This window comes from Cyprinodon tularosa, unplaced genomic scaffold, assembly GCF_016077235.1.
Source record: "Cyprinodon tularosa strain WSP-4 unplaced genomic scaffold, ASM1607723v1 ctg12, whole genome shotgun sequence".
NCBI classification, from domain to species: domain Eukaryota; kingdom Metazoa; phylum Chordata; class Actinopteri; order Cyprinodontiformes; family Cyprinodontidae; genus Cyprinodon; species Cyprinodon tularosa.
The window spans coordinates 2232079-2245368 of record NW_024038003.1 but is presented as its reverse complement, the minus strand read 5'-3'; the positions used below and the strand labels follow the sequence as shown (position 1 = coordinate 2245368).

General features: G+C 36.5%; 1 protein-coding gene across 2 annotated transcripts in view; it reads right to left on the bottom strand.

Moving 5' to 3' along the window:
• epha4b (eph receptor A4b) overlaps window positions 1-13290 on the bottom strand; it is a 125149-nt gene that overhangs the window by 34702 nt on the left and 77157 nt on the right. For both annotated transcript variants that reach the window (XM_038270944.1, XM_038270954.1), the window contains exons 11-12: window positions 809-876; window positions 83-208 (exon numbers count right to left, since the gene is read on the bottom strand). In XM_038270944.1, coding sequence (XP_038126872.1) covers window positions 83-208; window positions 809-876 — 194 coding nt within the window. The remainder of the gene's footprint in view (window positions 1-82; window positions 209-808; window positions 877-13290) is intronic.

The following is a 13290-nucleotide window of genomic DNA, read 5'->3' as shown; positions in this document are numbered from 1 at the left end:
GCAGTAAAACAAAGAAAAATATATGCAATATTAATGTTAAACAGATTTTCTGTAATTCTTTGATGCTTCCGTGGCAACTAACCAGCTCCGATGACTCTCTCTATGCGAATGTTGGAAGCATCTATCTCTTTGGCAAAGTCTCGGACAGCCTGGTTTGGGTCTTCATAGGTGTGAGGATGGATGTACGTTCTGCTGCCTGGAAGCTTCACTACATTAACAGAAAAGGAGAAAGAAAAACTTAGAATTCAATGTTTTTACATGATTCCTTAAATCTTTAAGATAAAAACAAACCTTTACTTTAATTCATAAAACTTTCAATTGATATTTGATTTTTAAGGACAAATATTTATGCCTCAAAAAATTGTGGTTTCTCTGTGATTTCCAAGAGCTCTTGTATCATAGTGTTGACATGGGAGCTCTATTGTAGAAGCTCGCTATGTGACATAACAATATTTCACACAAATAAACATTTTGTTAGAAGCATTACTAAAATGAGTCACAATTTCAACAGAAACCAATACAGAGCAGCACTCTGCCAAGAGACGTTAATATAAGAGTCTGTGAAAAAACAATGTCTATGCGCTGCAAAGTTTTCAAATCAGATGACAAGCAAAGAAAGTAAGACTCTTGTATGCAAACAAACAACACAGTCAAGCTGCATTACACAGGGTTGTCACACCAGGCAATTTCTCCCTCACTAAGTTGCTTGCCCTACATAAAGAACTAACGTCATAAGTGACTGTTAAGACTGTTATTAGACAAATGTCGCTCTGAAATGATTTCTAAATGAATATGTGAGTGTCTTTACCTCGACCATGCTGGAACTGCATCTTCTCTTCATCAGGGTCTTGCTTGGCCTTTATGTATCCACAATGCCTGCAATAGAAAGGGATAGCTTTATTTTTCAAGTCTTGGATCAATTATACTAATACCTGGCCAACCTTTTGAAAAGCATTAGAAAAGACTGAAACTCTCAACCCTTAAGGATTTTTCTGTTCACTTTTTTTCACATTGTATTGAAGGTTCACTTAACAGGGTTTCCTTTCAAAACCATGCAGCTAGAGGTCATAATACAACCCTCCATAATAATAGATGTAATAAGCTAAAAGTGTTTGTAACATGTTAGTAAATAGGTTAATAACTAACGTAAATAATAACCATGATGTGCTGTGGATGTAAATGAAATGTCTTGTGTGTTTTCTTTTTCTATGTTGTTGAGAGCAGAACAGGTTTTAATCTATTCATTAAAGTTAAAGTTAAATTTATGTGACTGCTCTGGTAAAATATAAAAGTAATATCACACATTTAATAACCTGTATTCATTTTTCCTGATCTGGATTTAATGTTTGTACCACAAACGTCTATATTTAAACACTGTTTATAGAAGCAGTTATCTCATACACAAATACAGACCCACTCTGTTACTTTTCTGCTTCCTGGTAGTTAAGCATGGCTTCAGGCCTGGGTCAATCCAGATCAATACAACTACATTGACAAATTGATCAGCTGAATCCTGCAGTGCAGCTGTGAGGAAGTATTTCACTTGTTGTGTTCTGCAGCCCTCACAGCGGGAATCCACTGCCAGGATATGTGCGTGTTTGTGTGAGACCTGAGCATTTCTGATATCTTTTTTTTTTTTCTTTTTGATTCTGTGAAACTCCTGCCTGGAAAAAAAAAAAACCCAGGAGGCATATTCATCTTTTAAAAAGAAATATAAAAATTGTAGATTTGCTCTAACTTTATAATGGGGAATGCATTGACGTCTCCAACTGAATGCTGTATAAAACTTTTGTACATTTGGGAAATATTAAGCATATTACCAAAACCTTAGTCATACTTGCAGAATTCACTCCTACGGGATGAGCATGTAACCACAGTAGACATTCACATTTGTTATCAATTAGCAGCAATCCCTCACACTAAGCATGCATGCAGTGACAGAGGAGAAGAAGAAACTGTTTTGGCTGGAAATTAAAATCTCCATTGTCTTTTTTGTTTGGCTAGATGTAAAATAAAAGCAACTCCTGTTATCTCCATTCAGAAATTTGACAATGTCTCACTGCACTGGAGATTGCTCATTCTGCTGTAGATTTGGGCATAAACATCATGATTACTTTATAGAATACATTTTATAAATTCCTTCAATAAAATGTTTCAGAGTAATCTAGATATTTGCTCAGACTCAGTTCGTAAACAAAACACCTTCAAACCAAATATAATGAAATATAAACACGTGGATTATATTATATGTAATTTCTGTATTTTCTTATTCTTATTTTTGAAATATATTTCTCTTTTGAGCATTGTTCTATATGATCATTTGACGGGTTATTCTGAATTTCTTAAAGGTAATTTTCTGAAACCTTATCAACAGAGGAACTACTTAAAGGCTAAAGGCCTCCTTGTACAATGAGCAAAGCATCTAGCCAGTACGTCAGTACATTAAGAAGATAAATTGAAGTGAGCTCAATACGAGAAGTAATTGGGAATACGTGGCTCAAGCGGTATGTGATTAAAAAAATCAGTAGAGAGGAGGACAGAAATGAAACTGAGACTGAAAGGGACAGAGAAAAGAGATCTTATAAAGAAAAGGGGTAGAGAAATGAAATGAAGACGGACAGAATAAAACAGAGCAGGCAGTGCAGTATGCAATGGAGGAGCAAAGATGGGGAAAGGGTGGGGTCTAACTAAGCTCAGTAAGTCCTTAAGTTAGTTAGTCCTTCTGTTGACTTTACACAGCTGAGTCTGCTGTGACACTGACATCAATAGTCTGCTATGGGAATACAAACTCTCAGGCACATAGGCACATGTGCAAAATGGTTGAAACTGCTGGTTTGTATCTGAGAATGGGGGGTGGGGTTAATGTTCTTAACAGGGGTTTGTTTGGTCCCACCTGCTTATCAGCATGGCTCAACCCAGCTAAACACCAAGGGACTATCATTACCCCCTTGACTCCCAGTCTCATATACTCAGTGCTCTGGGGCATGTGTGTTAAAACATATGGGGAATGGGGATATAGGTGACACCTCTGCTCCAACTGTGTGAATCCCCCAAGGATGCAAAGTCAAACCCAGACACAAAGACACACCCGCACACATATGAATGCGCATGTTCTGCAAAACCTATGTTGGAAACACCCCCCTTCTCTCCCCTCCTTCACTGCCTGGTGTGTTAATGTATGTGTGTGACTCAGTGAGTGCATGGCTGCATATTTATATGTGTGTCTGATGGGAAATGAACACATTTCCATAGTAATTAGAGAGCAGCTCATTCCTCCTCTCCAGTTAGGAGTGTCATGACTCATTAGCGCAGCAGTCTTAAACATGGCGCAAAATCTGACATGGACATGCTTTTTGTTTCCCTCGACAGCTGTGTTCTGGGTATATATGTTCCAAACAGCTATTTAATACCTTTAACTGAACGCAGCTGACCTTTGGTTCATCTGTTAAACACACTACAATTGGACTCAGGAGAACAATATGAAGATCATTTTCCGCCAATATAGGTACTTCCTTTCTTATTTCTATTCCTCACATACAAAGGGTTTCTGCAAGCTTCAGTGAATCGAATCTTTTGCTTTTTATTAGACTTTGAAACCCATTATACAATCTGCATATCTTATAAAACACCTAAAACACCTTCCAATAAGTTAACATATCCGTTTTTTAAATTATATTTAACTTGCCTTAAATTACAATTAACTTACCTAAGTGTTGAGAAAACTATAAATCATGGCACAGACTCTGCATCACACTAATAATACCAAACCAAAATACTACATATTTTGTGCCATATTATATTTGATGGTCTGAACTTCCATATCAATGCGTTTTTGCACCATGTTTTTCTCCCACACTGTTTACATTTGATCACTGCTGCACTTTATAGAATGGAAATGGAAATGTTCTGAAAGCTGTACAAAACGAAATTGTCATTTTGTATACACTCTGTGTATACAAAATGACAATAAAAGTTGTATAAGTGTAACTTATGCAAGGTAAAACATCCAATTTTAGGTTTCTGTTGATGTCTTCACAGCCCTTTAATCAACATATTGTCATTATCAGTTCGTATGAAATCGTACGAAAAGTTATGCACAGTATTTCGTACGTTTTTGACGTTTTTCCGCGAAAAAACAGATCAGTGCGCATGCGCAGCCAGCCAGACGAAAAAAGCAGATCCGCGGACGGACGTAAAACTGGGAAAAACAGTACAATAATTAATTCTTGATGTCTCACTAGGTTGCTTGCTGTTTTGTATCTTAGGGTTAGGGTCAGGGTTAGGGTTAATTGTATGTTAAATTCTATGTTATTGAATGGTGCATAAGATGCGCATGCGCAAGGATATCTTGTCTCGAGGCAAGACCTAAAAATACGACGAAATACGACGAAAAAAAAGGTACAAAATTACTGTGCATAACTTGAGAATACACTGCTTTAATTCAATATCTTCTTGCAGTATAGATAAATAATCATGGATACTTTTAGCAAATTTTAGCAATCAAATTATAACTAATTGCCTTAAACTTACAAAAAATATTTAGGTAGTAAAAAAAGTAACAGTGCAAGCAAAGACTAAAGATCACATGAATGATACGAATTATAGGGTTATATATATGATTCAAACCTACTTTTAATAATCTGGATTTATTTGCAACTTATTTATAAATTCCTATACTAGACATAATTACAAAATAAAAATACCTCTACAGTGGAAATGGGTGCATTGTAATGGGTATTTTTTCTTTTGTTTAAAGATTTATTCTTAAAAGTCTAAATTTGTTTCATTTCTGTAAATCTATATAAAGTTGAATAAATATTGGGGCAAAAAAGATGTTTATGACATCTTGTTTGTTGGGTTGGGTTAGATAAAATCAGAAGTGGTGCATAAAATAATCCATATTGGGTTGTCTTAAGACCAGTTTTTTATGCGCAGTGCATGTTTTCCATGGCTAACCACCATAGGAGCAGTTAATATCCATTATCAGATAGTATTAAATCATAAGTAAAGTTTAAAACATTTATACATGTTTTTTCTGCAGATTTTAATTACATACCTTTTATTTATTTTTTAAATAAACAGGTACACCGTAGTTGTAATACATGGATCATATTTGTACGGAAAATGAAGTACAAACAAAGGAAATGTTAGGGTGTAGGTATGAATACAGGTATAATATGGGTATGAACTGGATAAGGGGAGATGTGATCATAGCTTTATTCCAAAGATATTTACACTACCACCTACGGAAGTGAGTGAAGGTATCCAACTTAACCATCATACAGCTGTAGTATATGTAGCAGGCTGGCACTGTAAGTACACCAATACATCCAAATGTTTAGCTGTACATCCCACCCAGATATGAACTACACTGTCTTGCATTGATTAATCAAAAGCACACACTTGAACGGGCTGCTGTATCGCTATCAGAGCCCAGCTCTCACCTTTCTCTCTGCCTCTGTTCTACTTCAGCGAGGACAACAGGCTATCCCTGTCCTCCAAAGCCACATGCTCCAAATTTGCATATCAATTTACTTTTTAATATAATACTCTGTCGCTTGAGACCCATTTGTCATTCCACTACCAAGCTTCCATCCATATATTATCGTCACTTGTACCCCTCCTTCATTTTGCCACTACTTTACATCCTGACTTGCTGCTCCTTATCTCTCTAAATTCTTTTCCTTTTTGGCAATGAAGTTGTTTTTTGCAAAAAGACACTGATTCTCCTTTTATTTTTGCTACAATTCTTTCCTCTTTATATCCTCTTTAAAGAAGCTCTCGCTGCTGCCCTTTTGCAGCTGTGCAGCTGTGCTTTCCTCCCATTTGTTCTAAAGAGTGGACATGAGTGGCTGGGTAAAAGAATGAGGAGAGGGAGGGAGATGGAAAAAGAGAGTGATGACAGGCATAACACACGGTAGGGGTTCGAGGCTGCATACCAACTAACAAGCAATCAGATGGAGGGAAGAGCGGGGGTGGGAGGGTTAGAGCTATAGGCATAGAAACTCCAAGGGTACCATAAGGGATGTAGACAGAAAGAAAGGCAAGGTAGTGTTTGTGTTGTGGCAACAAGAACAGCAAGAACAGGGTTTGAGAAGAAAAAACTTATACATAGCAAAAAAAAAAAGCAGAGATGTTAAATCTTATTAATAGGGAAGAGTGAGACTAAGAAGGATGTAGAAGTCAAATGCGAGCTGTGTAAATCAAGTACTAACAAGAACAGAGGGCAAGCAGAATGTAATCAGTACATAACTCAGCCCTGAATAGGTAGAGCAAAAAAAGAAGAAAAAAAAAGTAAAGAAGAGCTGCTCTAATAGAAACCCACCAAAAACCTTTCTTTCTGTAATGCCCTGTTCTGAGAAAGTGTTTCTATTCTTCAAACTCATTCACATTATCTCAGCTTACAAACGCAAACTCTCTACACTGTATTTAGTGTTCATGTTAAACACCAAAAATGCATACTTGATGACCGTAACATGGAGGAGGAGCTTGTATTCAACCCTCCTGATTAAATTAGGCATGCAGTCACCTATTGCTATTTTTGCTAGTTAGTGGTTGCTCTTCCTCGGTGTTTAACTCTATCCATCTTAGTAATAGCTATGACCAGCTGCTCTGTCCCAAATTAATAAAAGATTTCTCAAAGCACCTTCTTCCACATGTTTGCATCGTCCTAAATATGGCTTTTGATACATCGCAAAGGAAGACTTGGCATGATTCTTTCATCGGTGGCTTATTTTTCTTACTACTTTTCCATAACAACTAGATTTGAAGAGTCTCTACTTAAGGTGTCCAGTGTTACCAGTGGATTGTCAGTTAATTCTCGGATTAATGTTCTCCCGCCTCAACCTTTCAATGTGGAAGGACAGCCATATATTGTTTGGTTTGCAGTTGTGACATACACTTTCTATTTTTGTTGTTTTGATTAAACAGAGCTGTATGAGATCTCCAAAGCTTTAACATAACACTGTTTTATCTTTTCCACAACTTTCTTCCTGACTTGTCCGTTTTGTTCTATGGTCTTCATGATCTTGTTTAAATTACCAGTATTCTGTGAGAAAACTCTGAAATCTTTCCGTAACAGTTGAGGTAATACTGAGTTCAGGTTACACAGAAATGTTTGACTTCTGAAGGCAGCTTGTTGCACTGGACTTTTTTCGGGGGAACACAGTAAAGGGGGGTGAATATGAGCCATGCTTTTGTGTTTAAATTTAGAAACAAAAGGAAATACAAGCAAATACAATTATTTTTGCTTTACAAGTGCACTCTTCTTTCTATTAGACAGCATCCCATTAAAATATATAAAAGTTTGTAAAAGTAAAGCAATTACTTCTAAAGCAATATTGCTTGTGAAAATCACTGAATGTACAGCACATTAGCCCACAGTGTTTCAAGAAACTGTGGAGCATAAAACCAGCCAGAGAACAAGCATTTAACATTACACTTTCATTAACTCTACCCTCGTAAAACAGCAACACTCAGTCCACTTAATCCTGCTTAAGATAACAGGAAGCTGCTGGATCCAGTCCCAGCAAGCACTACCCAGAAGTCATGGAAATATGCCGGGCAGTTAGCCAGTCCATCATAAGATGAGCACCAGATTACCTCAAAAATAACAATAAAGATTATTCAGTTATCTTGACATTGGCAAGAAGCACCAGCCCTGTGAGGTTAACCTTGTGAACATGTAGTGAAAAAAGAAAGTTTGTTTCTCTTTACCAGGTCAGGTGATAGCTGCATGAGAGTTGAGCAATATTACCAGCTCCAAAAAATGTGGAAAAAGAAAAAGAAAAGACAAAACAACATAAGGGTTGAAATGTTTTATCTAAAAGGACGAAGAGTCTGCAGTGAACTGTGGACATAATATTATAAATACCATTGCTCTGTTAAAGAGCTGCTTTGTTCATCACATTGAATGAAAATCTTTTCTTTTTGGCTTGTATGCAAATCATCGTACGGAGTGAAGATCAAATACTCTATATAATACTGAATGTACCATCCCAATAATAATAGTAAAAAACATCAATAAAGCTGTGGTAATGATTGTGTTGTGCAAGAACAGGAACTGGTCAGTTGATGCAAAGATGCCTGAAGCTAAATAACAGCGAGGGAGATCCGTTGTTCAATAGATAAAACAGAATGGATGAGATTAAAGCGTATCTTTAACCCAGTCAAAGGAAAAACCTAAATGTAAATGATTATCTGTGACCTGTTGACCATAGACTTTAACTTTACTTATCTCCAGCCTAATTTGTTAGACACAACACATCCAACTTTGACTTGTTGGCAAATCCTCTGGGAATCAAGATCACAACTCTTCTGTTCTTCTTTTTACCTCCTTCTGTTCTCATATCCTACTCTACTTTCCTTTTTATTCCCACCTCTAAAATCACCTCCTCTCCTCTTCATTTCCTGTATTTCTACATTATTTTCTCCCTACTAATCAAAATAACTGGAAAAATGAAATCAGTAACTCATTAGTCACCCTTCCAGCATGACATAAAATACGGACACATCTACCTCACTTGCTCCATCCATCTTGCCTGGCTCTCTCCCTCACACACACACACACACACACATCCGCGCTCACACCTACACCCTGCTGTGGGTATCTGCTCTCATCATTACTCATGAAAATGGTTATTTCATTTAATATCAAGCCATTGAATCAAAAAATAATTACAAGTGATGAAATCAATGGATTTAATTCATTCTCATTATTCCACAGCAAAAATTAAGCCTCTTTTCATCACCTGAAAAACAAAGTGCATTTGCTGCTTTGGTGCTAAGAGCCGATAGGGAAACCCGAGGAGCGTGAAAAATATAGGAATGAAAAAACAGACAAAAAGTCGAGGCGATGTAAGTAAGCGGATCAGAAGTGAGCTTCTCTGTCTCCACGGCAATGGTTCAGCACTTTCAGCACTTTCTGACCACAGTGTAAAAAGATTTACTCTGCTCAGCCTAATTATTAGGAAGGGGAAATGATTAGCTGGAGACTTATTACTAATAAATCTGTCCATGTTTCATTAACACCCTGTTTGGAAACATTTCATTTGGAAGCCGCTCATTAAAGAGAGTGGTAAAGCAAGGAAGGCAGAAGGAGAGGGTGAGGGGGTTGGGAAAAGAGCTATGATGGGGTAATTGGTGTAATGTAGCAGAAGTTTTAACAACCTGGTTGAAAGGTCAAATGGTAGAAGGTAGAGAGAATAAAAGAGGAGCATGTGATCTGTGTCATTAATCGAATTGTGTCTTACGATTTGCTAACTGATCCATGCGTGGAAGTCCGTTTGAAACTAATTCTCCTAATGATACAGATGCTACAACACCCACACAACTCGATTAGGCCAAGTGACATGTCCGTCTGTGCATGTTGGTTTGTCTCTTTAAATGCATTAACAAGACGCAGACAAATTTCTCCTTCTGTCATGTTTACTGGACATTTGAACCATTTTTTCCCCCCTTCAGCATCTGCTCATCTGCATAAAGTGTGTGTGGAGAAAAGTTCTGCACCTGCTATTATTGTGCTGTTCTCTAGCTACTTCCCAGGCATTCTGCAGACAAAGCTGTATTTAGCTACACCCTGCAGCTTAGTCGCATTAATTGAAAACACCATCGTTCAAGTCGGCACACACAAAATCTGGCTAATGACATTACACGCACCTTGCCATCATTAAGTAAAAGCGCACACACATACCACTAAACACTGGCCTGTTTTATTCTCAATCCGTAAACATGGGATCTTTTTGCTGCCAAGTCATTATTAGTTCTATTATGAGGCAAACACAGCGACACCACCCAAAGAGAAGAAAATATATCGGCTGATTTTTACCTTTACCTCCTAATGCGTCTTTCTCGCTCTTCTTAGAGGCATGTTTTCATTAGACAGCTTCCCTTTCTTTTCCCTCCCTTTCCACGATGTATCCTGACATTTTTAAGAATAACCCTGGGCTGCACGGCAGCTGCTGCTGAGGTAAAAGAGCTTAAACAAACAAGCTTGGAAACAACACTTGTTAATGTGTTAAGAAGCTACCGCAGTTCACGCTGTCTATTAGAGAGACAGAAGTCTGACATTAAAAGGAGCTGCTTTTTTTTCTCTACTATTGTGAAACAAATATGTCTGTGTTGTAGATATATATTTACATAATAAATACAGTGCCTTGTAACCACAGCTTTTAATGTATTTTATTAGGATTTTCTATAATAGAGCAAGGCAACAGCTATGAAGGCACATTCCACATTAGTTTTAAAAAATCTAACTACAAAAATTGGGGAAATGATCAAAGGTTTTAAATATCAAGTTAGATAAAACTAAATGCCTTAATAGTGCTGTTGGTTCTCCTGAAAGTTGAAGTTGTAAAGTTTAAGGTTTTGCCTAACCAGTCTGATTTAATTCTGCACCAGTGAGGATTAAAATATCTCTATTAGGATCCTGACTTCGTAACTATGATGCTCTAAACTAAAATCCAGTGCAATCAGTTGCATTCAAAAGACACCAAATCCATAAAAGCAAAGCTTTGCATCATGTGCAGAGAGCTTAATACAAATGCAAAGATTTTATTTGACAGAAAAAAAATAAATAAATCAATCAATGCCTTTGGTTCCATTTCACTATTTTGTGCTAGGTTGCTCTGATGTGTCACATAAAATCCTATTTTAATACATTAGAGAAAACTTGTGGAAAAGTTCAAGGAGGTATAATTTGATTTTAAATGTTATTAAATTTAGCTAGTAAATACAGTGCCAGTCTGAAAAAAATATAAATAAAAAAGTCTGACGATATCATTTGGAGCAATTAACTTTGATAGCTTTCATCCCCTGCAGAATCATTAGCAGTTCGACCTAAATATATCATTCAGTAAAACCTGGCTTGAAGGAAGTAGATAAAATATTTTAAAAAATGTGCCTTGACAAAGAAAGAACAAATTTATGCCGACTTGTCTCCAAAACTCCCACATTGAAAAGATGCAGACAGAAAAAAACATCGGAATCTGGCTTTTAACCGAAGCCTGCAGCAGCTAAGAAAAGGAGATGTTTGAGCAGCCGTAGGATCATTAGAGTCTAAACAAAACTAGGGCCCAAACCTGGACTCAAACACACACAGTTGCAGATGCTGGGAGGCAGGAGCTGTAACATGTTTAACAGGGAGTGGGAGATAGTAAAGACCGAAGGGGGGTATGCTTTCTGAGAGAAAGGCCATCTGGTGAATCCATGGCAGTGCCAATTTTTTTAGTAGCTCCTTATCGTTTGCACCTGCCAGCCTGCCAAGGGAACCTCAGGAGGACAAATACGCAAAACTTCAGATACAAGACATGCTTACAAATGTAAGCTCGCTGGGCTGAGCAATAATGGCATTCACACAGCAATAAATGGTGTGATCTGTCAGCAGCGTGCTGTTTCTGAGTAGCTTTGGGTGTTTTTTCATGTTTTCCCTCCCGCTGTAAGAATAGCATAACAGCGTTTTATTAAATGAGAACAGGAGAGAACAGAATCGCCTGCAAATCAGCTTGTTTATGAGGCGTAGTTGTTCGCTTTCCCTGGCAGCGAAAAGGTTGCAAAAATGCATAGTGTCTAAATGCGAACGATTGGATTGGTGTAGTATATGGGAGCTCATGAAATTATGATATTGAAGAAAACGAATCTATATCAGTAATTCAATTTAAAAAGACAGACTCAAGCTTTGCATAGATTATTTTCAGAGTAAAATATCGTAGTTTCTCTTTCTGCAAACTTTGATTATTATGTCTTCCAGCAAAATTTGAAGTAAAAAAATATGTCCATGTAGGCTATATAGTATTTTTCCTTTTTTTTGATCAAGGCTCCCTTTGCATGAATTGCTGCATAAAGGCAGTTTGGCTCATTATCATGAATCTCCTGAAATATTCCATCAATATATACTACACTCCCTCAAACACCTTAGATGCTGAGCTTCACCCCCTTTTCTTCCTAGACTCGGGACTAGGATTTCAGAAATAAATAAATAAAAGCTCAATTTAGCTAAACTAAAAGAAGGAGGAGTCAAGTCACTTTGCCATGTAAGACACTTTTTACATTGCTGATGCTTTAGAAGTCAGTGAATCAAGTTGCACAATAGCTTATGTCCTGACAAGCCTTTCTGTAGTGGCTCTTTAAGCTCTGAAACCAGCTACAGTCAATGGACTTCAAATATCTCCAAATCCAAAAAAATTAAGCTTAGCTTCAAATAATTTTAATAGTCTTTCTTATTATTTGGACAAGGTGAGCATTTCTTTGAAAAGGGCCTATTTTAGGACACACCTTTAATAGTTTACCCTACTTCTCAATTGCTTTTGCTGAACAACTGTAAAGGGAGCAGTGTTTTTCCATAATTGTATTGTCCATACCATAACATATTTAAAATTCTTGTTATATTATAATTTAACTGCTTGTGTAATAATCATATAAAACAAGAAAACTGATTGTGTGGTCATTATAAGGTAGAAACTATAATCATCAAAACTGACAGACATTATGGAGGACCAGCTCTATCATATTTAAAATAAATACAGAAAAAAATGTTCAATAAATAAATAAGCATACAATTAATTGCCCCCAAAATACAATAAACAAATAAATGAAGGTAGAACTTAAATTATACAGTGAGAAATAAATGTATATATCTTTTAATTAGCATATTTATTTAGTCTCTGACTAACTGTATAATTTAATTTCTACCTGCATTTACTTGTTAATTGTATTTTTGGGGGGAATTAATTGTATGCTTATTTATTTATAGAACATTTATTTATTTCTGTATTTATTTTTTTCAATATGGTAGAGCTGGTCCTCCATGAGAAATACAATAATAAATGATAAAATAAACACTTGCAAATATAAATTTTGTTTTAGTATATAAATGTAATCACTAGAATGAATTTACATTTTAAGGACAGACTCTTTTTTTGATGCACTGTATCATTCGGTTCAAAAACTTTAAAAGAACAAAAAGCCTCTGCACTTTTATTCAGTTTAATGATTTTTTAAACAGCTGACATTTTGGCAGAGACAAGCCTTACAAACGCCTGGTGGAAAAATCAATTAAAACCTGGCTGCCTCTCCATGTCAATTTTAGCCCAATCATTGTTCATATTAAGCCGGCCACATTGAATACATTTGATTGTCGATACATTCATCCAAATGTAAATTTCAAGGAAAGAACAGGAAATTAAAGCTGGAGTGTCAGAACAAAAAAAGAATGGGAAAAAATGTCAGAGGGGGTAAAATGGGAGAGAATTTGAATGACACATGAGAGAAAAGAGATGAAAAAGGGGAGGAATA